The following is a 22421-nucleotide window of genomic DNA, read 5'->3' on the forward strand; positions in this document are numbered from 1 at the left end:
CAACAAAATTATCTTAACAACAAAAGTGGTCTGACTAGGTATATTATCACTGTGCTGCTCAAGCAGAAATTTCATGTTTTCATTAAAGAATGCAACAAATATATTACCAATTCTGAGTTCAGTCTAAAGATGTCTTTGGTCTAATTTATTTTGTACATAACTTTGATTAGAAAAAGGCCAGATTCAGATGCTAACTACTATTGTGTTCCATCTATAACTTCTGAATGTCTCTTTGCAAAACTGTGTTTATTGTTTTTTTGACTATATAAAGTGAAACACATCTTACTAATGAACCTCTTCAGGAAATGTATGCTACCCCAGTCTGTGCTAGACCTCCTGCCCCAGTCCTAGCCCTGCAACCTCCCCCTCACCAGTAAGGTCAGGTTGCTTACCTGTAACCATGTTTCTTTGAGTGTACTCTGTGAATTCACACTAATGGAGAAGGCTGCGCCTGCACAGGCTCCAACGGAAACTCTTCCAAGCTAAAGTTTGAATTTTGGCGGTAACCACACCCCTCTCCCCGCAGGGCATATATGGCACCCCTGGGCATCTGTGAATGCACATGAATGGAGACTACCAAGCTGAGGTCCAGGATGGTGGGACAGAGCAAACCCGACAATGGGTTGAATGTCCAAACCCAATATTTATTTGGTAAAAAAGGAAATAAGGCACAATGCAGAACAAGGTCAAAACATTGACCCAGTGCATACAACGCAAGGCATGACTGTGTGAAAATGCATTTCCCCGCATCATGGCCACCGGTATGGGCAGGAGATAAGTGCAATTAGAAATAAAAATATCTCCAACAGGAGAAACAAGGCGTAACCCATCCCTAAAATAGGACAAAAAGGTAAACGGATAACTTACATTGCAGTAGGGGGACAGAAGAAGAGCGATATAAGTAATGCTTCAATACAGTATAAACACATAAACATCGAAAAGTGGCATAGAAACAAAACATTTCAAACAAATAATAACACTTGGTGAGGTTTCTCTTTCTTTCTACCCCCCTCCCTTTTTTTTTGAGAAGGTAAGTCCCCCGTAAGGGGAACAAGGCCCCTTAAGACAGGCAGGAAGACAAGAACGATCTGGCGAAATCCAAGTCCTTTTGGGCCTAAGAGTCCATTCTATAGTGGGAGACAAATGTTAAGGGGTTTGACTAGATCGCTGCCCTGCATATAGAGTCGAGAGGGATGCCCCTGAGAAAGGTAGTCGAGTTAGAGAGGCCCCTCATCGATCTTGGGCGGACCAACGGAGGAGGGCGCTTAGCCAGCTGGTAAGCAAGTTCAATGGCTTGCACAATCCAGTGAGAGAGCCTCTGGGAGGAAACTGGGTTACCCAGTTTGTCCGGGGCATAAGTGACAAAGAGTCTCGGCGTCTTGCGCGTTGCTCTAATCCTATCCCTATAAAAAAGAAGAGCTCTCCTAACATCTAGTAGGTGAAGTCTCCGTTCCAGTGGAGACGAAGGGTTAGGAAAGAAAGCCAAGAGCACAATGTCTTAGTTAAGGTGAAAAGTAGAGACCACCTTAGGAAGAAAGGTGATGTCCGGACGGAGGATGGCCTGATCGTGATGGAAGCGAAGATAAGGTTCGTCCACTCTAAGAGCCGCCAGTTCAGAGGGCCTACAGGCCGAAGTAACTGCAACCAAGAAAGCTACCTTCCATGAAAGCAAGTCAGGTCTTCTGAGGCTAGCGATTCGAAAGGGGAGGACGTGAGTTGGGACAACACGAGCTCAAGGCTCCAACAGGGTGTCGGTGGCTGCGCTGGTGGGCAGAGGTTATTGTAGCCCCTCAAAAAGGTTTTTATGAGATAGTCTGCAAACAGGGAAGGCTGGCCATGTCCAAGACAGGGCAGCCAGATAGGATTTCATAGAGGCCAGAGACAGCTTTTGCTTTGCGAGGGTAAAGAGGAAGTCCAGAACCACCGGTATCTGGGTTGGGAAAGAGTCGATGTTTCGGGACCAAAGAAAGGTACAAAATCGAGAGATCTTGTAGGTGTAGGCCTTGGTCGTAGCAGGCTTGTGGGCTGCGTGGAGAACCGCCTGGAGGTTTGGATGGAGGGAGCTCAGGCGAGAATCCTCCATGCAGTGAGATGGAGAGAAGAGATGTCCAGGTGAAGAATTTGCCCGTTCTGCCTGGTCAAGAGGTGAAGGAGAGACGGAAGAGAGCGAAAAGTCCCCCTGGAGAGATGAGCAAGAGCCGGATACCACGGTTGGCACGGCCAAGCTGGAGCTATTAGGATCGCCGTAGCTGAGGCAAGGCAGAGCCTCTCCAACACCTTTGGTATCAGAGGGAACGGAGCGAACAGGTAGAGAGGTTCCATCGACCAGTCCAGAAGAAAGGCATCCCCGAGGCACCTGGGAAATGAAGCCGGAGAAAGTCTCGCTCCGTATCGAGGTAGCTGCGCGTTTTGAGGAGAAGCGAAGAGGTCTAGGGTCGGCCATCCCCAGTCATGAAAGAGAGAGTGGAGAGTGTCGGGGTCGAGCTGCCACTCGTGGGAGGAGCTCGTCATCCTGCTCAGAGCGTTGGCTAGGCCGTTTTGGAGGCTTGGGAGGTAGAGTGCCACTATAGAGACGTTGTGGGCTATGCACCATTGCCAGATCTGGAGAGAAAAGAGACATCAGCTTTCTTGAACCCGTGCCACCCTGTTTGTTGATGTAGAACATCGCCACTGTGTTGTCTGTTTGAATCTGGACAGTCTTGTGAAGTATCAAGCGGGCAAAAGCTTTCAGGGCCTTGAAAATGGTGAGGAGTTCTAGAAAATTTATGTGGTGGCCCCTCTCGAAGGGAGACCAGAGGTCTTGAATTGTGAGGCCATCCATGTGAGCTCCCCAGGCGTAGTTCGATGAGTCGGTGGTTATGGTGACCGACGGGAGAGCACGGTGGAATGGTAGTCCTTTGCAGACATTGGCTCGAGACTTCCACCAGAGAAGGGACCGGTGGACGTGAGCTGGTATCAAGAGGAACCTCGAACTGGAGTGGCGGAATGGCTTGAAAATGTCTATGAACAACCTTTGTAGGGGTCTGAGGCGCAGTCTGGCAAAGGGGGTGACCAGAACTGTGGACGCCATGTGACCGAGAAGAACCTGGATGGTGCTCTGAGCGACTTACAATTTAAAATATCATTCCACAATATAAAAACATTCAACATAAAAACATTCAACAGTGACTATATGGCAAATTAGATCTGATTTACTTAAATGCACAACCTTTTAACTTTTAGTAATCAATGCTTTTGTAGTCAGTGTTTTAAATTCATTGTGATATTTTGGTGGTAAATTTGTAAATACAATACTTACTACATAGCATTACTGCGCATGAAACTACTTTTTCTGTCAAATTTTTGCATAAAATGATGTTTTGGTGCTTAATTTGTATAATGATTACCTAATTTGATGTTTAATCGGCTTTTCCTGAATCCCTTCTTATTATCCAACATATTCACTTATCCAACGTTCTGCCGGTCTGTTTATGTTGGATAAGTGAGACTCTACTGTATATTGATAATCTTATATTATCTGCTTAGAACTGGTTTATATGAGGCCCCTTCTTCACAGCTGTATAAAATGCACATTGAAGTGGATTATATGGCAGTGTGGAGTCAAGATAATCCAGTGCAAAGCAGATAATATAAGATTATAAATGGGTTATATAACTGTGTGGAAGGGCCTTGAGTCTACACTGCCATATAATCCAGTGCAAATTAGATAATCTGTGGAAAGGCCTAAGTGAGGCCTAACTCTGCCTGTCTCCTGGGCTGAGTGGGTTGCTAGGAGACCAAGTGGGTGGAGCTTAGCCTTCTAACTGGCAGCAATTGGGTAAAAACAATTATTCCTCTCCCTCTAATTAGGACTTTATTTTTCTTTTCTTTTTGTTGTATCAACCTAGAGGTGTGGATGATGGGTTGTGTTGTCAAATTTCGAGGTTGTGGGGCCTGTAGTTTTGTTGTTTTGTCGGTCGCCGGGATTCCATCACTCTTTTATATATATAGATATACAAAATATTTTGGAGAAGTAGCGACTTTCTATATATTGGTATGACAACGAGGCCCCTAAAAATTAGAATGTATAAACACCGCTCCCGTATTAAGAATGGAAATACTGACACCACCGTATACACACACTTTAGGGAGAAAACACCTTGAAGTCATTGTTTCAAATTTTGTGCTTTGGAAAAATTACACACCAAACCTCATTTAGATATGAAGAAACTACTTTCTGAATCTTTAAATTCCAAACTCTGGTTCCTCAGGGCCTTAACAACAAATTTGATTTCACTTGTTAGCTTTAACATGTACTTAAGGTCGACTAGGATTATGAGCAATTGCTCACCATAGAATACCCTACAGCAGAGTCAGTGATTGCCTAATGAAATGTAAGTCATGAGAACATTATTTTGTATTCAGTTATGTATTGATTTAATGTTAATATAGCCCAAAAATTGGGGTGCTTTTGTATATCTATTTTATGTATGTTGTTGTTCTTTTTATACATGTAAATATAGTGCCAGAGATTTATCTTCTACTGGAATACTAAGCTATATCTAAAGGTACAGAGAAGAATCAACTCCCTGAAGAAGGTGTTCCAAACACCGAAACAAGGAATGCAAACCGAGATACCTTGTTGTTACGTTGGTCACCGTGTAGAACTTTTCTCTGACACAACCACAATCTCGGATGCCACATATGGTCCTTCAAAATACCTATAAGTGACCTTTTAAATCACTATGAACCAAGAAATATTTTAGAAATAGACCTCGCAAGTACCATTTTGCAGACAGCTCAAACAGCACATTAACAAACAGCCAAGTGTGCTGAGGAAATACCAGGAAATTAATAGTGTACTAGCAAACAGGGTTGTAGAAATAATAATAATAATAAAAATAATAATAATAAATAAAATCTGCGCGCATCATCCGAAAATACATCAAACAGTCTTAGACGCTTGGGAAGTGTTCGACTTGTGATTTTGTGATACGAAATCCGGCATATGGATATTGCTTGGCCACATGCCCTCTGTTTCAGATGAAAATGTTGCAGTGATAAACTTGGTGTTTCATATCATTGCCATTGTCCATTTAACATTCTCCTGTCGCAATTCCTTCGGGGCAATTCAGTATGGATTTCATACATGACTTCGCATATATTTGGGTTCCTGGAAGACATTTCAGAGTCTTCGTCACAAGAAACCTAGCTATAACTGCAGGTGTGTATCTGAGAGAATGAAAGGCTTCCCCAAGAACAATCTCTCTAATCGTCACTCATTTCTCATGAGTCAACCTCTTTAAACATTGCTTTGTCACAGGGAATTGCCAAAAGAATATGAAGAAATGTTCACTGTCATGGAAATTTCAAAACAGAGAATGGTATAGAGATATCCCAGAAATGAGAGATGTCTTGAGAATAGCAATTTTTTGCACAGCTAATAATGTCTGAGACTGTTTCACACAGGCCAAGTAAAGTAGGCTAAACTTCCAGGATGAAATAGTAGTGAACACTGTGGGAATAACCTGAGTCTTCTATGGCATAACCCCAAACTGTGTTAGTCTGCATCCGCATAAAGCACCTTTGGGACTGAGAGGAAGACATTTCTAGCATAAGCTTTTGTGGATTTTACTCCATTTCATCAGGCACATATAAAATTTTGGTTCCTATTGGTTGACAGGCATTTTTTCTCCACCTTTCAGAGAATGTGACTACTATTATACCTCCTTTATGTTGTCAAAGGCTTTCATGTCCAGAATCACTGGGTTGTTGTGAGTCTTCCGGGCTGCATGGCCATGTTCTAGAAGCATTATCTCCTGAAGTTTTTATTAATTTATTTAATTTATATACCACTATTCTCCCCCAGGGGGACCCATAATCCTCTGAAGATGTGGGCAAAACGTCAGGAGAGAATGCTTCTAGAACATGGCCATACAGCCCGGAAGACTCACAACAACCCAGTATACCCCCTTTTCTTACAATAACTTGTAATACATCAACACCGTAGAATTAATGCATTTTGACACCACTTTACCTATCATGTTTTAATGCTATGGAATAATGGGAATTGTGGTTTTACAAAACCTCTAGCTTTTTCTACCAAAAAGTACTGGTGTGTTACCAAACTATACCTTCCATGACTCCAGGCATATAGCTGCGGGGGGGGGGGGGGGGGGCTTGAGGGGCTTCAAAATCCTGGCTTCGGGCCTGCATGACTCCATAGCATTAAGTCATGACAATTAAAGTGTTCTCACAGTGTAGATGTCCCCTTGGGGCTTGGTTTAGCAACAGCACTGAATAGGGGTTATTTATTTATTTTGTTTTCATGTCTTTTATTTCAGTCTCATACATGCATGTATTTTGCCTCCGGGCATGAGGAAATTATTTATTTATTTTATTTTTCAAACTTATATGCCGCCACTCCCCTAGGGCTTGGAGCGGCTTACAAGAACCAGCTAAAATCAACAATGTAAAAAACATCTTAAAAACATCTTTAAAAAACATCTTAAAAAACATCCTAAAAGCACCTTTTAAAACATCAACAACAGAACTCAAAAGCCTGCCGAAACAGATGTGTCTTACATGCCCTGCGGAAGGCCGACAAGTCCCGCAAGGCACGAACTTCAGGTGGCAAGGTGTTCCAGAGAGATGGCGCCACTACTGAAAAGGCTCTGCGTCTGGTTGTTGTTAGATGTCTTGAAACTGGGGACTTCCAACAGGTCTTGGTCCTTAGAACGGAGGGATCTCTGGGGTTTGTAGGGAGTGAGGCGGTCCCTCAGGTACATTGGCCCTAGACCATGTAAGGCCTTGAAGGTAAGCACCATCACTTTGAAAGTGATCCGGTGCTCAATTGGTAACCAGTGCAGCTGCTGTAAGATTGGTGTTATGTGGCATCTTATTGGGACTCCCGCAAGGAGCCGGGCAGCTGCATTTTGCACCAATTTGAGCTTCCGGATCACCGAATTAGAAATACAGAAGATGAAATTTTCACTACAACTTGGTTTAGGATGCAATTGCTAAGTGAATAGAAGTATTTTACATGTAAGAGAAGATTGAGGTGTGCCCGGGGAGGAAAGAGTGCAGATATGCCAAAAGCTCTGCACTCTTTCAGAAAGATCATTAAAATAGCTTCTACTATTCCTTGTGGGAAGCTTGATAGCCCTATAATGGACTTCTGCTAATGGCAAGATTGGCTGGATAATTGCCAAATGACTTTAAAAGGCTGTAATTCTTTAGCAGGCCAGTTGTGCAATTATCAGATTAGGAAGAAGAAGGTGAATTATCTTCTACAACAGCATTTCCCTGAGTGCAATGGTACCATGCAGATGGTTGGACTACAACTCCCATAACCTCAAACAATCTTGGCCCAAATTACCTACTATAGATGGAAAACCACCAGATGAAGAAAGGTGTTTCTAAAATATTCAAAAAGGTTTTAAAAGAAAATATTTTTGAGCTTTTAGTTGTGAATCTATGTATTTTGTTTCATTACTGTATCCATCAATTATGTTACTGTCATGATTTGTATATAAAGTTGTCTTTAGTAAAATTAGTTTTGTGTCCCCTAGCATTCTACCATTCTCAGACCAGCTTTTTTTTTGGGGGGGGGGGGGGGTTCAGGTGCAGCCTTCAGCTGTAAATAGGTTTGAAAAAGGTTGCAAGTCCTCCCCATACTGTTTTACATAAAAAGTACCACCACCCCCTCTCTTTTTTAGAAATAGGACTTGACTTCTGCACACTTTGGGTATTGGACATTCCATAACCTATTGCAAAACATATTATTGCATAAGCTATTGGAACATAATTGCTATTGTGGTTCAGCCTGATGATGAAGAAAGGGGATTTGGGGAACAACAGTTTGTCCCTGGGAATGTGGACGTTTCTGAAATGCAGTTTGAACAGCAGTCTGTCCCTGGGAATGTTGATGTTTCTGAAGTGCAGGTGGATTCGGAAAGTGTTGATAGCTTAGAAAAACAGAGGTCTGTGGATGCCTCTGAGTCTAGCAGAGATGCTGCCAAAGTTTGCGATAAGGATGACCTTTCACTTGAATCTGAGAATTGTCAACAGAATGGAGATGGGAACGAAGAGGATGAGTTTGTGTTAGATAGGGATTCCAGGTTGAAATTAAAATCAGGACTCAGATGCTCCGTGAGAATCAGAGGCAAGCGTGGGGGGGGGGGGGGGTAGAGCTCAAAGGAATATGTTTTTCAATTGCAATGAGGTTTTAAAGTAGATGTTTCTGGGGAGAGATTTTAGTCAGAGCAACCTCGCTTTTGGAGAATCAACTCTTGCCTTGTTCAAGCCTCGAATCTGTGTTTGGATTACTTTTGAAGCTCATGTATTCATGTTACCTTGGATTTCCTGTGCTATTCCTGGATTTTGGACTAATATCTACGAAATTATTGAACTGTGTTTAAGGATTGCACTTGCAATTGGTTTTTACTTATTTTTCTGCTTTTTAATAAGTTTTGCTATCTTTCTTCAATAAACTGAAAAGACTCAAGCCTGCTGTGGTGGAGTTTGTGTGTTGGAGCAAGGTGAACTAACGCTGAGGTGCGACAACTGCACCCAGTCTAAGGGCACATATCCTTTTGGCAAATATGAATCTCCATTAATATGTGGAGACCACCTTTAGCAAACAGTTGAAGTTATCCAAAAGATATACACTCCCTTTAAAGCTCTTAGTTAAAATATGCACTCAGAGATAAAAACAAAGTCTTCTTTGAAAAATAACTTATCTTGCATTAATTCACCATACTGGCACATTTCTTAATAAAGTTCAATTACAGATAGGATATAGTTGTTCTCTTTGTTGAGAACACAGGGTATCAGTCTTAATCAATAGTCCATAGTCTTTAGTATAACTATGCTTACTGAAGTCCATAAGTAAATATTGAAGTTTCTAAACTGACTTCTCCACTGAAGTCCAAATAGCAACTTGTATGCATCCACCTCTTCTGAGGTCTAAACAGATACTGAATACAAAATGGAGTTCTGAGTCTGTGCATGCCCAGTACAATCATGTCTACAACTCCTCCCACACCGAGGAGTCAAATCAACATACATATAGAACTCAGGCTACTAAATGTATACATTAACAAATAAATAGTGAGCAGCTTGGTAGGTTGCTATTTCCAACATTGGGGTATTTGTTTTATTGTTATTAATTGTCCATGTAGCCCCTCCCTGGAGGGTCCCATAACATCAACATGGTCACTTAACTTGCCCCAATTGTTCACCTTATGTTAGAGGGACTTTAACTAGTTTTCTTTTGCAATGCCAATTATGAGCCACAACACAACTAGTATTTTCTAACAAATAAAAACTCCAAAATATTGTCTTGCTCTGTGACATTAAAACAAATCAATTTATAAATTCCATGGTTACATATTGAAAGAATAGAGAAAAAGTAACAGTAAATGGCACACTTTCAATTTTCAAGAAGCATTGACTGCAGAGGAGCTTGGCAATTGCCTGATGCAGTTGTTTATATAGTCTGCTTCAACAACCCATCTGGGAACTTAAGTCAGCACTTCAACATAATAGAAGACACAGCATCCAAATGTATTATATCAAGGGACATTCTAATGAAAATACTTTTCTTTTTTTCTTCTTATTTATGTTTCGTTTTTTATTCAAACATACTGTCTATTTGTCTATCCATGTGTCATTACTGTGGTTCTCATGATCCCTCATCCTTGGCTGTGCTGGCAAGGACTGATGGGAGTTGTTATTTAACAGCATCTGGAGAGCTGTCCACTCCTGTCATATCTCAACAATCAATCAATCAATCAATCAATCAATCAATGTATATCTTGTCTTTTCCTCAACTTTATATAATTTATAACATCATAGACTGATATAACTATCTGGTCCACCAGAAGATCAAATCTACTGGACCAAATTCTTCTGTGGGGTTGCTGGTACATAGATCAGTTAAACACTACTTCACCATAACAGAGTCTATAACACAAAGTGACAAAGAGATGGATGGAATAGCTTCTTGATAATGGTGATGTCAAAATACTAAATTAATGAAGGTCAGAGGCTAAATCAATATATTGGAAACAGACAGGCATATTCTCAATTCTGTATTAGAGCTGATTTGACACATACAACAATTATGTCCCCCAAATCAGGATCAATTTATCATCTGGAAATTACACAGGTATAAAATGTATTTTGTCTGCAAAACGATGTATCTGTTGGTTTGGCTCCAGGAACCATGTAGAATCCATGAATACAGAGTACTAACTGCACTGGGTGACACCTCAACAACATCTGGAGAGGGCACACAATTCCTGTCCCTGCAGTGGGCAATTAAGGTAACCAGGCATAAGGACAATGCATGCTTGTATCTCGATGTGACATGATCAGTGGTAGGGAAACAGGATTTTCAAGGGAGTTTAGATGCAAAACCATAAATATGAAGGTAACATCAAAACAAAATAAATCCTGGAAAGTTTTGATACTTCCAGGGATTTCCCCCCATTTCTGGATTTGTTTGTTTGTTTTCTTTGGTCTTGTTGAAGAGCCTTGGCTAATTTTCTATTTGCCTTTTTTTTAAAATTATCTGTAGTAAATGTATCTGTTTATGAGTCTCTGTGTGATTTCAGTAGCAAAACATATCTTCTCAACACCATTTATTTCTAATAGTTTTGGAGCAGAGGCAGCTTGTGTCATCAAAATAGAAAAAGCAGATTATTGACTAGATTACGAGTAGCTCTCCACATAGAATTATAGAGTTAAAGAGACACAAGAGCCATCCAGTCCAAACCCCTGCCATGCAGAAGCACTCCCAACAGATGGCCATCCAGCCTTTGCTTAAAAACCTCTAGAGGAGATTCCACCACACTCCGAAGCAGTATATTCTACTGCCAAATAGCTCTTACTCTAATGAAGTTCTTTCTAATATTTAGGTGGTATCTTTTTTCCAACAATTTGAATCATTGTTCCACGTCCTTGTCTCCGGAGCAGCAGAAAACAAGCTTGCCCCTTCTTCAATATAACATCTTTTCTTTTTTTATTTTATAATTTTTATTAAGTATTTTTGCATACAGGTTTAAAATAGTGGGGTTCAAAAATGGGAGAGGAAAGTAGGGGGGTAGGGATGAGGGGGTGGGGCTGGGTGCGAGGATATAGAAGAGGGGGGGAGGAAAAAGGGGAAAGGAAGATAAACAAAAGCAGAGGGGGTGGGTTTTAGGAGGGGGGAGGGGGAGGGGGCTAGAGAGAGGTTCGGGAAAGTCGTTTGAGTCTTTGGATGTCAGAGAGTAGTCCCGTTGTGGTGTCGGCTATTCCATGGGTAACTGTCCCTTTGGGTGTGGGGGTCCGTTTGCCTCCTGAAAACAAGCTTGCCCCTTCTTCAATATAACATCTTTTCAAATATTTAAAAATGGGTCTCATGTCCCCTCTCAAGTCTTCTTTTCTCTCAGATGTTCCTTGTAGAGTTTGGTTTTCAAACCTTTTAGCATTTTGATTGTCCTCCTCTGGACGTGTTCCAGCTTGTCAATATCCTTCTTGAATTGCGATGCCCAGAAGTGGACACAGTGAGGTCTGACCAAAGTGTAGAATAGTGAGAACTTGACTATCCTCTATCTTGACACTATACTCCTACCGAAGCAGCCTAGATTTGGATTGGTTTTCAGCTACCACATTACACTGTTGGCTCAGGTTCAGCTTGGTCTTATCTACTCAGGCTGGATCTTCACTGCCCTATATGCCAGGATCTGATCCCAGATTGTCTTATTTGAACTGGATTATATGAGTCTCCACTACCAGATAATCTGGGATCAGATCCTGGGATATAGGGCCGTCTGGAAGAGGGCCCAGACTCCTAGATTCCTTTCACATGTTCTGTTTTTAAGCCAAGTGTCACCCATCCTATATCTGTGCATTTCATTTTTATTACCGAAGTATAGTACCATACATTTCTCCCTGAGCAGATTTGATTTTTGCCAGATGTGATTATTTGCAGATTTCTCTAGAGTTCTCTCTAGGAATCTCTAATTCCTCCAGTATAACTTTATAGTCAACTTCTGAGATTCCTAGAGTACACAGCACTCTAGGGATCTCAACAGTGCAGCAAATGTCTGATTGGTATTATGGCTCATCTGCAAGCTAGGGAGTAAAGTCCTGCCACTAGTTCTTGGGTCTCAATCTTTCGTGCCCAGAGAGATTGGTCCTCAAAGTCAAATGGAAACCAAGGTCAAACACTGACAGAAAAAGAAGGCAGTGGCCCAAGCTGAAGATTAATCATAGTAAGAGAGGCCTAAAGCATGAATGAAACCAATTAATCTCTTATTGGAAATCTTCCAACCATGAGCTCATTCTTGATTAATTAGGAATTAAGAGGAAACGTCTTCTAAGTGTATTACATTAGTTTGGCACTTACACATTTGCTCACTTCTAAAGCTCTTTCTGATATTTAGTTTTTGTTATATCCCAGTGATTTCCAAAGTTTGGTGCTCCAGGTGTTTTGGAATTCTGCTCCCAGCAGCCTCAGCCACTTTGACCAATGGTTGCTTTGATCAATGGTCAGCAATACTAGGAGCTGCAGTACTCAAAAGGTCCTACATAATTTGCACGTGAGTGCCATTTCAAACACATATTTCAAGGTAAAATAAAGTGACTGCAGTTTTATTTTGAAGAGAACACACTGCACATGCAATGTGGCATTCCCACTGCTACTAATAAACCTTGGTAGCTTGTCTCATAAAAATATTAAAAGCCTTTTGGGGTGAGCCATGGTAAGATAGCTCAGTTGTTCTTAACAGGGCTGCATACAAACAAGCAGAAAGAGGACTCACAAGAAAAATCCAATGAATGTTTAATGAGAACTAATTATAAAAAATATGAGTACCTAGTCAACATGCACCATAAATGCATTCTCAAGGAAATGCATCCCCTGTTAATTTAGGATGCTGGGATTCTATTAAAAACAACATACATACTTGGTATTTGGGAGAATGCCCATGTCAAACATATATATATAATCTGCCCTCTCAAAACATATAGAGTTCCGGTTAACCGAGTTCTGGTTAACCGAAACTCTGTATTATTTGAGGCGCCAACGAGGGGCGCCCCTCCCTCTCCTCCTTCTCCTGAGTTCGAGAGAAGGGGAGAGGGAGGAGGAAGCGCCCCGCGATCGCTGCTGCCTAGCAACGCTCGCGGGGTGCTTCCCAAGGGACAAGGGCTCGCCAAGGAATGTCCCTTGGCGAGCTCTCACCCCTTGGGAAACACCCCACGAGCGTTGCTAGGCAGCAGCGATCGCAATGCACTTCCCTAAACCGGATTGCCAGGAGGGATAACAGGGCCTCCCTATTACCCAAGAAGTTCTGGTTATCTGAGATTGGGTCTGCCCCTTTATCTCGGATAACCGGAACTCTACTGTATCAGGCAAATATATACAGTAGTCAGCATGGATTATGTCAATGGGTATAGCTGGGATGGGCTTGCCCCCCAAATAAACATTGTTTCCATTCTGATTAATGAGTGAGCCAAGATGTAGTAAATGTACATCAGTTCAGGTCATTTTTTGGGTTTTCTATCAAAGGTTTTCTATATTTTTTTACTTAACTTTAATCAGTAGTCTTTCCAAATCTTTTGTTATTTTCTGCTAGTAGTATGGCATCATCCGCATACAAGGGTTAAATGAAAAGTAATGTCTCCACCTTCATAACTTGGGTTTGGATGGGAATATTTTAATAAATCAAACACAGAAATAGTCCTTAGAATGTGCTCTACTACCACTATTCACTTTTCCACATAATCACCAGACAATTGGATACATTTCTGCCAACGATGAGCAAGTTTTCTGAAGCCGACACAGAAGAAGTCAACACTCTGTTTCTGCAACCAGCATCTCACAGTTCTCTCAACGTCTTCATCAGAAGCATAATATCCCCGCAGATCTTCTGTCATTATCGGGACAGATGGAAGTCAGATGATGCTAAATCTGGACTGTATGGAGGATGCCATACGGTGGTGAGATCCAGTCTCTGAAGTTCTGCTGTGGTGGCACGTGAAGTGTATGGTCTGGCATTCTCATGCTGCAGGAAAACGTTTTCCTTTTCCTTTCAGACCTTTGTTAGCCGTCGTTTCAAAGTTCGCAGCATTGTGATGTAATGCTCTGAATTTATTGTTGTTCCACGTTCAAGGAAATCAACATGGATAACACCATCTGCATCCCAGAACACTGTTGCCATGATTTTTCCAGCTGAGGGCTGTGTCTTGAATTTCTTTTTCTGAGGCAAGTCTTTGTGTCGATATTCCATAGACTGACACTTCATCTCAGGTTGTAATGGTGTACCCACATTTCGTCTCCTGTCACAATTGAATGGAGAAAGGCATCACCTTCATTCTTGTAAGGCAAGAGGAGTCCCTGGCAAATCAAGTCTGTGCGCTTTCATTTCAGGCGTCAGCATCCTGGGTACCCATCGTGCACAGATTTTCCGATAGCCAAGCAAAGCAATAATATGACCCACATGTTCTTGTGAAATGCCGATTATGCTTGAAATTTCTCTCTGAGTGATACGACGATTGTCCTGAATCAATCTGTCAACCTTTTGCTGTGAAACTCGGTGGTTGCTGTCACAGGATGTCCAACTCTTTGTCACGCAAGTCAGATGTTCCCACTTCAACATCTTTAAATTTACTCGCCCAACAACGCACAGTACTCTCATCAACACAATTACCATAAACAGCTTGCATTCTCTGATGAATCTCCTTTGGGGTGACACCTTCTGTTGTCAAGAATTCAATGACTGCACATTGCTTAAGTCACATTGACTGATCGTCTGCACAGGGTTCCATACTTCACACTTTAACAACACAACTGTTCAATGCTAAGGCTTCCTGCCAAATGAAACTGTAGAGGAGAGTCTACTGAACAAGCCAGTACCTGCCGCATACCAGTACTGCCATCTGTTGAGAAGTTATGAAGGTGGAGGCATTACTTTTCATTCAACTTTCATATCTTAAATTGTTGATGTTCCTTCTCCCATTTTTCATGCCTACTTCCTACAAGCTTTATGTATATGTTCAGCATACTAGTTAAATAAAGAGGGTGGTAAAATGCAGCCTCGTCTGACCTTAGCAATGGTAAACCTTTTTGTGTGTCCTAACAGCAGCCTCTTGCAATGAACAATACTTCCACAAAGAAACTATATTCTGTAAAACTTAATTATTTGTATTTGTAAACAGAAAAATACCATTATAGTTACATAAAACATATTAAATATCTGTAGATGGCAATGTTTTTGTTTTGTGCCCTCGTGCTTTACCTGAATGTGGAAAACACTACCTTTATTGCTCAGGAAATATGTACCAATAGAATATTAATAAGTACATATTGATTTTAAGTGAGGAGAGTATAGGATTTATGAAAGCTGCCATTATTGGCAAAAAAATTATAAAACAGCTTCTGTTCCCGTCAATAAATATGCTTTCTTTGATATCTAGAGACAACTTCCCAACAACAGCAAAAAAAAAAAAAAAAAAACCCAAAAAACCCCAATGAAATAGTCACATCTGGTGAAAGATGTGAGCTGCTCACTACGGAAAACAAAAAAAACCTTAGTACAATACTCTATGTAGACCAACGCAGGAATTGAATGAACTAGAATTCAACGAGAATATAGCGTCTCTGCAACCTAATTGTCTTTTAAAAAAACCTGAAGAAGGGCTCGACCCGAAACAAAGAAAAAAAACCCGGGACTCTTTGTCGTGCATCCTTTTAAGACACAACAAACATTTCTCATATCAGAGACTTCCTTCATTTCTACTTACCAACCTCCTCCTCATATGCAGAAAAGCAAAAGAAGACAACCACTTGCAGCATACTGCACAACTATAATATTGTTATAGAAAGTCGCAAAAGAGTGAATTGAACTCTAACTATTTTGTTACTTATACATATATGAGTAAAAGCTTAACCCTGTACTATATGCTTTAAGCAGTAGAGTGTATTAAACTCAAACTGTTTTGCTATATGTACACATACTTGTGAGAATTTAATCCTGTAATATCTATTTTAGAAATACTACACTGCTGCGTTTAATATTTTGTTGGATATATATATGCATAATATTACTGTGATTTAACAGACACAACCTTGTTTACCTCCTCAAAAACTGACCTAAGTACATCCAAATCTGTTTTTGTCAGATCATTGGTTGTAAGATATTGTTTTTACAATGAAACTAGACCATACCCATATTCAAATACAACTTATATTTTTTGTTTTTAAATGGAAAACAGGTTAGATGTTCCACCTGGCATTCCATTGTAACTTTTAACCTATCTTCTTTTCCTGTGATATTCTATCTCTGGAACACACAGTGGCTGTTATGGATACCAAGAATACAGCTCCTGAAAGAGATGGTACTATCATCTTAAGGAGCGAAGCTCTAGGACTTATTGACATGGGTCAAAAGATCCATACTCGCTATGAATGTGCTACTGGCAGTCTTCACAACAACAACAACAACAACAACAACTTTATTCTTATATCCCGCCCCATCTCCCCAAGGGGACTCAGGGCGGCTTACATGGGGACCAGGCCCAACAATATACAATAAAATAACAATATAAAATACAATCCAATCACAACAAATTAATACATCAATATTATAAAAACACAACAACACATAAAAGCATAGCCAGTGGCCAAGGGTGACATGATAGCACTTCAATCTTTAGTCTTTGGGGAGAGGAATAAAATTATAGTTGTGCAAAATATTAGAAGTACTAATAACATGGGGCAGAGACAAAATGCAGAAGGCTAGGATATAGGTGGAGAGGACTCAATCAACTATTCATCTTAATCAAAGGTGGCTTGAAAAAACCAGATTTTCAATTTTTTTTTCAGAATGAGATCAGTGGCAGCTAGTTTAATTTCTCTTGGAAGATAGTTCCTGAGCCAAGGGGCAATGGCCGAGAAGGCCCTCTCCCTCGCCCCCACCAATTGTGTTTGAGAAGATGGTGGGAGCGAGAGAAGGGCCTCCCTGGCAGATCTTAAGGTTCGTACAGGTTCGTAATAGGAGATGCGACCACGAAGATCGGCTAGACCTGAGCCGTTTAGGACTTTATAGGTTATAACCAGCCCTTTGAACTGGGATAGGACATTTATTGGCAGCCAGTGGAGCTGTTTCAATAGGAGGGTAGTCCTCTCCCTATAATTTGCTCCCGTTAGCAACCTGGCAACTGCTTACTGCTGGACCCCTGTTGGACGGCCTTGCTAGGCTGGAGAGACCTGTTGGGCTATTTGGTTGCTGCTGGAGGCTGTTCGATCGGTTGCAGCCTAAGGGGCTGGTTGGTTTGCGAGGCCAGAGTGCGGAGTAGGAGCGGAGCCCTGAGGCGACGGCAGTGGTGGTCAGTAGAGAGGGCCGCTCTGCGGAGCTGGCGGGCTGGCCCACTCGACTGCTATTAGAACTTTTGGCGAGGGCCGTAGGGGGATAACATTAACAACAAACTCCCAGCCGTGGTGGCTTGGAGGTTCAGCCTCCAGATATCCCTCTTTTAACTTAATATCAGAATAATTCAAGGTTACACCAGTACTGAGTGTCTGTCCACAGAATCTACAGAGTCCCATTTATTGTGTACACATTGCTGCCATAATAACTGTAAAGCCTGGTGTAAAGGCCTAATAACGACTAAGGCTCTCTCAGGCAGGGGGGAATCTGTTTTATCCCACCACTGCCACCACTGAGTAAAGGAGGGTAGCCTAGAAGACCCAATTAATAACGAATAGATGTTCCAAATAATAAAAGATAACTGCCACCGATTAGTGGAAATGCAGCCACCACTGTGTAGAGAGACACCTTTAGATTATAAAAGTACTCAGCCACCCAATAGCTCAGAGGAAGCCTTTTACTTTATTCGGTGTTAAAATGGTAGCACAATCGTGCTGAGGGAGTCTATAGACGACAGAGGCTTTGATGTTGAAAGAACAATATCAAGTTTATTCAGGCACAAGCTTGGTGGTTACAAAAGATGTTTCACTTAGAGGTATTCTTATTAACAGTTACAATACTAGAATGAGATGAATCGAACTCTCTAAAGTATCACTTCTTTTACTTAAAGTAGTTAAAACTTCTTCCTCTGCTTTTAAACTGTTACTTCAATGGATCTCTGAGAGTCCAGCTGGGATTGGTTCCCAAAGTCTGAAACTTGGACTATCCAGTGACTTCAAACCACAGTCACCCCCGTAATATACTATCACAGATTCTCTGTGCCTTTCCAGGACACAGACTATATTAAATAAGTCACCAAACTTATTTAAAACCGACTCAAAATGAACAATTGAGTCTCCTTGATCCCATCAACCTGGAATCAATCTTACCTGTGCCTCATCAGAGCACAGACTGAGGCTTCACTTTTAAAAAACCTCTTCACTTCTCCTCCCCTCGGCAGATGGCTCTCCCCACATCTCCATGGCAACCGTCTCAGAGGAGAGCCACTAAATGGCTGCCGCCGTCTGATACCTACCTAACCAAACCACAAGCACATAGTTAAACACAACAAACATGAATACAAAACTCATACTTCATTACACCTGGTCCTCTTGTTCGACCTATTAAGTTTATCACCCTAAGTGGTCCTAATTGGCACCATATAAAATCTATATTGTACCATACTGAATTAATTTTATTATCATCATCCCTTCTGCCTGCCTTGCACTTTAGTCATCTGACCCAATACCTATGCTGCTCATGCACCCTCTGCACTTTACAACTGCACTTGCACTTTGTATTGTTGGAGGGGGGTGGGGGAGGCTGGAGTATTATGAGGACTGCGGGGCAGAAGGAGGGAATGGGTATGAAAGGATGCCAATTTATAATAGAGAAATAATAAATCAAATAACATCGTCCGGACCAGGGGAAGTGGAAGAGAGAGGACAGCATGCCAGGGGAGGGGAGTGTTCCGATGGGTGGGGAGCCCCTATTGAGGTGGTGTCGGGGAGGGGGAGATACGGGAAAGGGAGAACAATAAACTCAATTCGGCCTAGGGTTTTTAGTAGGACATTAATAGTTCCAAAACGGTCTCCTGACATAGCTAATCTGCGTAGCCAGGATGGCAGCCCCTCCAGATTAAAGGTGGTGCTGTTTAATGCCAGGTCAGTGAACGGGAAGTCATCTTTAATCCAAGATCTCATCTTGGATGAACATGTAGACCTGGCATGTATTACAGAGACCAGGCTAGACAAGATGGGAGGAGTTAATCTCACCCAGCTCTGCCCACCAGGTTACTCCGTACAGCACCAGCCTAAATCTGGAGGGAGGGGAGGTGGGGTCGCGGTGGTCTATAAGGATTCCATCCCCCTGACCAGGTGCCCCGTCCCACAGTCGACCATGTTTGAATGTGTCCACTTGAGGGTGGGAGACCGGAACAGATTAGGAATTCTGTTAGTGTACCGACCACCCCGCTGCACCACAGTCTCCCTGCCTGAGGTGGTCTCGGGCCTGGCATTGGAGTCCCAGCAGCTCATAGTGCTGGGGGACTTCAATGTCCATGCTGAGACTAACCTCTCAGGTGCAGCTCAGGACTTCATGGCCGCCATGGCAACCATGGGGCTGTCCCAATTAGCAAAAGGGCTCTACCCACAGTGCGGGACACACACTAGACTTATCATAGAATCATAGAATAGTAGAGTTGGAAGAGACCTCATGGGCCATCCAGTCCAACCCCCTGCCAAGAAACAGGAAATCGCATTCAAAGCACCCCCGACAGATGGCCATTCAGCCGCTGCTTAAAAGCCTCCATAGAAGGAGCCTCAACCACAGTCCGGGGGAAAGAGTACCACTGCCGAACAGCCCTCACAGTGAGGAAATTCTTCCTGATGTTCAGGTGGAATCTCCTTTCCTGTAGTTTGAAGCCATTGTTCCGCGTCCTAGTCTGCAGGGCAGCAGAAAACAAGCTTGCTCCCTCCTCCCTATGACTTCCCTTCACGTATTTTTACATGACTATCATGTCTCCTCTCAGCCTTCTCTTCTGCAGGATAAACATGGCTAGTTCTTTAAGCCGCTCCTCATAGGGCTTGTTCTCCAGACCCTTGATCATTTTAATTGCCCTCCTCTGGACGCTTTCCAGCTTGTCAACATCTCCCTTCAAACTGCGGTGCCTAGAATTGGACACAGTATTCCAGGTGTGGTCTGACCAAGGCAAAATAGAGGGGGAGAATGACTTCCCTGGATCTAGATGCTATACCCCTATTTATGCAGGCCAGAATACCATTGGCTTTTTTAGCTGCCACATCACATTGTAGGCTCATGTTTAACTTGTTGTCCACAAGGACTCCAAGATCCTTTTCACACGTACTGCTGTCAAGCCAGGCGTCCCCCATTCTGTATCTCTGCATTCCATTTTTTCTGCCGAAGTGAAGTATCTTGCATTCGTCCCTGTTGAACTTCATGTTGTTAGTTTCGGCCCATCTCTCTAGTCTGTCAAGATTGTTTTGAATTCTGCTCCTGTCTTCTGGAGTGTTAGCTATCCCTCCCAGTTTGGTGTCATCTGCAAACTTGATGGTCATGCCTTCTAACCCTTCGTCTAAGTTGTTAATAAAGATGTTGAACAGAACCCTGCGGCACTCCACTCGTGACTTCTTTCCAAGATGAAGACAACACATTGGTGAGCACCCTTTGGGTTCCTTTGCTTAGCCTATTACAGATCCACCTAACCATAGTTTTGTCTAGCCCACATTTTACTAGTTTGTTTGCCAGAAGGTCGTGGGGGACTTTGTCGAAGACCTTACTGAAATCCAGGTAGGCTACATCCACAGCGTTCCCCGTATCAACCCAACTCGTAAATCTATTGAAAAAAGAGATCAGATTAGTCTGGCATGACTTGTTTTTGGTAAATCCGTGTTGGCTATTAGCAATGACTGCATTTGACTTGGTCTTCTGTCAGGGATGGGAGGAAGGTGGCAGTGTGGAGGAGCTTACCATGGTTCCGTTGCCATGGACCGACCATCACCTGATCAGGTTTAGACTTACCGCGCCCCCCCCCAACCTCTGTAGGGGTGGTGGACCTATTAAAATGGTCCACCCCATGAGGTTTATGGATCCTGAAGGATTCCTGATGGCTCTTAGGGAATTTCCCACCTCCTCGGCAGGTGATCCTGTTAATGCTCTGGTCTCTCTCTGGAATGGAGAGATGACTAGGGCAATAGACATGATCGCTCCGGAGCGTCCCCTCTCAAGTAACCGAGCTAAACCAGTTCCTTGGTTTACTGAGAAGCTGGCAGCAATGAAGTGAAAGAAGAGGGAACTAGAATGCGTGTGGCAATCAGAGTATAACGAGTCAGACCGAACATGGCTAGGCTCCTATCTTAGGGAATATGCCACGGCAATCAAAGCCGCAAGGAGAGTCCACCTTGCGGCCAATATTGCGTCCGCACAGAACCGTCCGGTGGCACTGTTCCGTGTCATCAGAGGATTGTTAACTCCCACCAATCAAGATAGGAGCCTGATAACTTGGCAGCCCGCTGTGAAGCATTTGCTCAGTTCTTTGTGGACAAAGTCACTCTGATCCGTTCCGACTTTGACACCATATTAATGGCAGTCTCTGAGGATGTATCGAGTGCACCTGCTTGTCCCATTTTGTTGGATTCATTTCAATTGGTTGAGCTCAAGGATGTGGACAAGATCCTTGGAGAGGCGAGACCGACCACATGCATCCTGGACCCCTGCCCATCCTGGCTGGTGAGAGAAGCCAGAGGGGGTTTGGCCGAGTGGGTGAAGGTGGTGGTGAATGCCTCCCTTCGGGAGGGCAAGTTTCCAGCAAGCCTAAAAATGGCTTTGATCAAGCCGCTGTTGAAAAAGCCATCACTGGATCCCACTCAACTTGGAAACTTTCGGCCTATTTCCAATCTCCCCTATTTGGGCAAGGTCTTGGAACATGTGGTTGCTACGCAGCTCCAGGGATTCTTGGACGACACCGATTTTCTGGATCCAGCACAGTCTGGCTTCAGGTTGGGGCATGGTACCGAGACAGCCTTGGTTGCCTTATTCAATGATCTTCGCCGGGAACTGGACAGGGGGAGTGTGTCCCTGCTGGTTCTGTTGGACCTCACAGCGGCCTTCGATACAGTTGATCACGGTATCCTTCTGGGGCGCCTCGCAGGGATGGGGCTTGGAGGTACTGCTTTGCAGTGGCTCTGCTCATTCCTGGAGGGTTGGTCCCAGATGGTGTCACTGGGGGACGCCTGCTCGGCCCCACAACCGTTGACTTGTGGGGTCCCGCAGGGCTCTGTGTTGTCTCTCATGTTGTTTAACATCTACATGAAGCCGCTGGCAGAGATCATCCGGAGTTTCGGGGTGCGGTGTCATCTGTACGCAGATGATGTCCAGCTCTGTCACTCCTTTCCACCTGTCACTAAGGAGGCTGTTCAGGTCCTGAACCGGTGCTTGGCCACTGTGTCGGACTGGATGAGGGCTAACGAA

The 22421-nt window shown here is 42.9% G+C and overlaps 1 protein-coding gene across 2 annotated transcripts in view; it reads right to left on the bottom strand.

Annotated features, from left to right (window-relative positions):
• Positions 1 to 623: 623 nt before the first annotated feature.
• The window catches only part of efcab2 (EF-hand calcium binding domain 2), a 50251-nt gene continuing 28453 nt past the window's right edge, over positions 624 to 22421 (bottom strand). Inside the window, exon 7 of one of the 2 annotated variants that reach the window (XM_062974714.1) lies at positions 624 to 10289. In XM_062974714.1, the coding sequence (XP_062830784.1) occupies positions 10132 to 10289 (158 nt within the window). In that variant the 3' untranslated portion in view covers positions 624 to 10131. Of the gene's footprint in view, positions 10290 to 12791; positions 14305 to 22421 lie in introns of those variants that run through there. The other variant, XM_062974730.1, reaches the window with a different exon arrangement.

This window comes from Anolis carolinensis, chromosome 1, assembly GCF_035594765.1.
Source record: "Anolis carolinensis isolate JA03-04 chromosome 1, rAnoCar3.1.pri, whole genome shotgun sequence".
In the NCBI taxonomy this organism is placed as follows: Eukaryota; Metazoa; Chordata; class Lepidosauria; order Squamata; family Dactyloidae; genus Anolis; species Anolis carolinensis.